At 19.6% G+C, this 2,112-nt stretch overlaps 1 protein-coding gene across 1 annotated transcript in view; it reads right to left on the reverse strand.

Annotated features, from left to right (window-relative positions):
- LOC102674161 overlaps positions 1-2,112 on the reverse strand; it is a 50,227-nt gene that overhangs the window by 34,532 nt on the left and 13,583 nt on the right. The window contains 2 exon segments of the mRNA XM_031508678.1: positions 144-438; positions 1,397-1,493. Coding sequence (XP_031364538.1) covers positions 144-438; positions 1,397-1,493 — 392 coding nt within the window.

Below are 2,112 nucleotides of genomic sequence, written 5' to 3' on the forward strand. Positions count from 1 at the left end.
AAAAATTACCAAAGAATAAAACATGAATAAATAAAAATAAAATAATGCACTAGATTTTATGTATACAACATATAATATAAATATTAATATTGAAATTCTATTTCTAATAGAAAAAAATATTTAATATATTATATGATATATACCTGAAGTATTGTTGTTTGATGTATCCTCTGATTGTTTACATAAGTATAAGCATCCCTGGAGCAAGGTGTAAGAGTGACAATATTTTCAGTAAAAGCAATTACACAGTGCCTTGGCATAATCGTTGGTCCTGTCAAAGTGAGAGTTTGAGCTTGAACTGCCTGTGGACCTATTGGTCTTTCTGAGCCCACCTCCGTGACGTTTGGCTGTAACCGATGTCGTACACCGGCACCGTTTGAAATTTCACTACCATCAGGATTCAATTCTAGTAAAAAAGGTAATCTTTCATCTTCATATCTGTAAAGCAAATAAAAACATAAATTAAAATTATTATAATGATCATTTTTAATTATTTTTCGTTAATATTTTCTATAAAAAATTTATAACATTTTATTGGCATATTTAATAAATTCATTTGCATATTTAAAATATATTAAAATATATTAAAATATTCATTTTATCATATATATGCGATTATTTTTGTAAACCAAAAATGTTTCAGATAAAAATGTATTATTCAGAATTATATTAAAATTATATTATTCAGAAATATATATTAATAATAAATAATAATAAGTATTAGTAATAAGTGTTTCACTTTAAGATAATCATGAATTTTCCTATAAAGAGAATTTTTAAATAGAATTCTATATTTTTATTACATATCCTTGTAACTTATACATTTTCAAAATATTTACTTACGAATGTATTTTTCTTAAACTGTTATTGAATTATTGACTTTTAAAATTTATTTGTTGTTGAAATTATGTAAATATATATGCAATTATATAAATAAAATTAAAAGAATAAAATTATGCAATTAAAAGAATAAAATTATATAATGAAAGGATTCCATTTAAAATTCCATTTAAAAATTTAAATGCGACGTTCACAGAACAATTTAAGATTATTCCAAAGTCAAATATTTATCATCAAAATGCTCTTCGATACTATATAATTTTTATTTAAAATATTTTTTCATATTTCTAATTTACAGAAATAATCGCATGTATATATTTAAAATAAATATATATATTTAAAACAAACAGAATGTTCCAAAAATATAGAAATATTTTTCAATTAGAAATTTCTGGAATAATTTCAACATTTTTCTTTATAAAAACTGTATAATATATTTAATATGCTTTGCTTTAGATATTCCGATCAAAATTAACGAGAGATTTAAATAAGTTTTTTTCTTATATATCAAAAAGTTTTCATAGTACTGATTACTGTTATGATTTTTGCAACAAACCTGCAATCTAATTCATTCCACTTGCCACTTGGTTTTTTCTTTCGTTTCCGAGGTACATAATCGGAAGGTCTTCTTCGTACGTGAAACATAATAGAACCTGTAAATAATACATTTGATCAATAAATATTTTTAAATAATAATTATTAAACAATAATATTTTTTTCAAGCTATAAATAGTTATGTATTTTAATTAAAAATTTATTTATGGTATTTTAATTAAAAATTAATCTATAATATATTTGAATCATATATCCCATCACTTTCATCTTATAGTTTGTTTTTATACATTTATATTTTTATTATAGGAATTTCGAAAAGAAATAATCGTTTCTTTTTATTTCTTATTATTTTTCTTTCAAAAATTTGTCATTGTAAATAATAGAATAATACAATAGAATCCCAATAAATTATAATAATGGAATCGTAAAAAAAAAAAAAATATGGTTTTACATTATTTCGTTATATTATTTTACATTATTATATTATTAATTACTATAATATTATATTATTAAATTATTAATAAATATCTATTATTAATTAAATTATTTTTTTATATATATCTTTATAAACAATTAAAATAAATACAATCTCTAAATTTAAACGAGTATAAAATTAAAAAATTGTTAATAATTCATATTTGAAAAGGAATATTTCTTAATATGATAAATTCTAAATTTTATTTAATTTTCAATCATCTTCATTTTTATCAAATAAGA

Source organism: Apis dorsata, unplaced genomic scaffold (genome assembly GCF_000469605.1).
Source record: "Apis dorsata unplaced genomic scaffold, Apis dorsata 1.3 scaffold_94, whole genome shotgun sequence".
Lineage (NCBI taxonomy): Eukaryota > Metazoa > Arthropoda > Insecta > Hymenoptera > Apidae > Apis > Apis dorsata.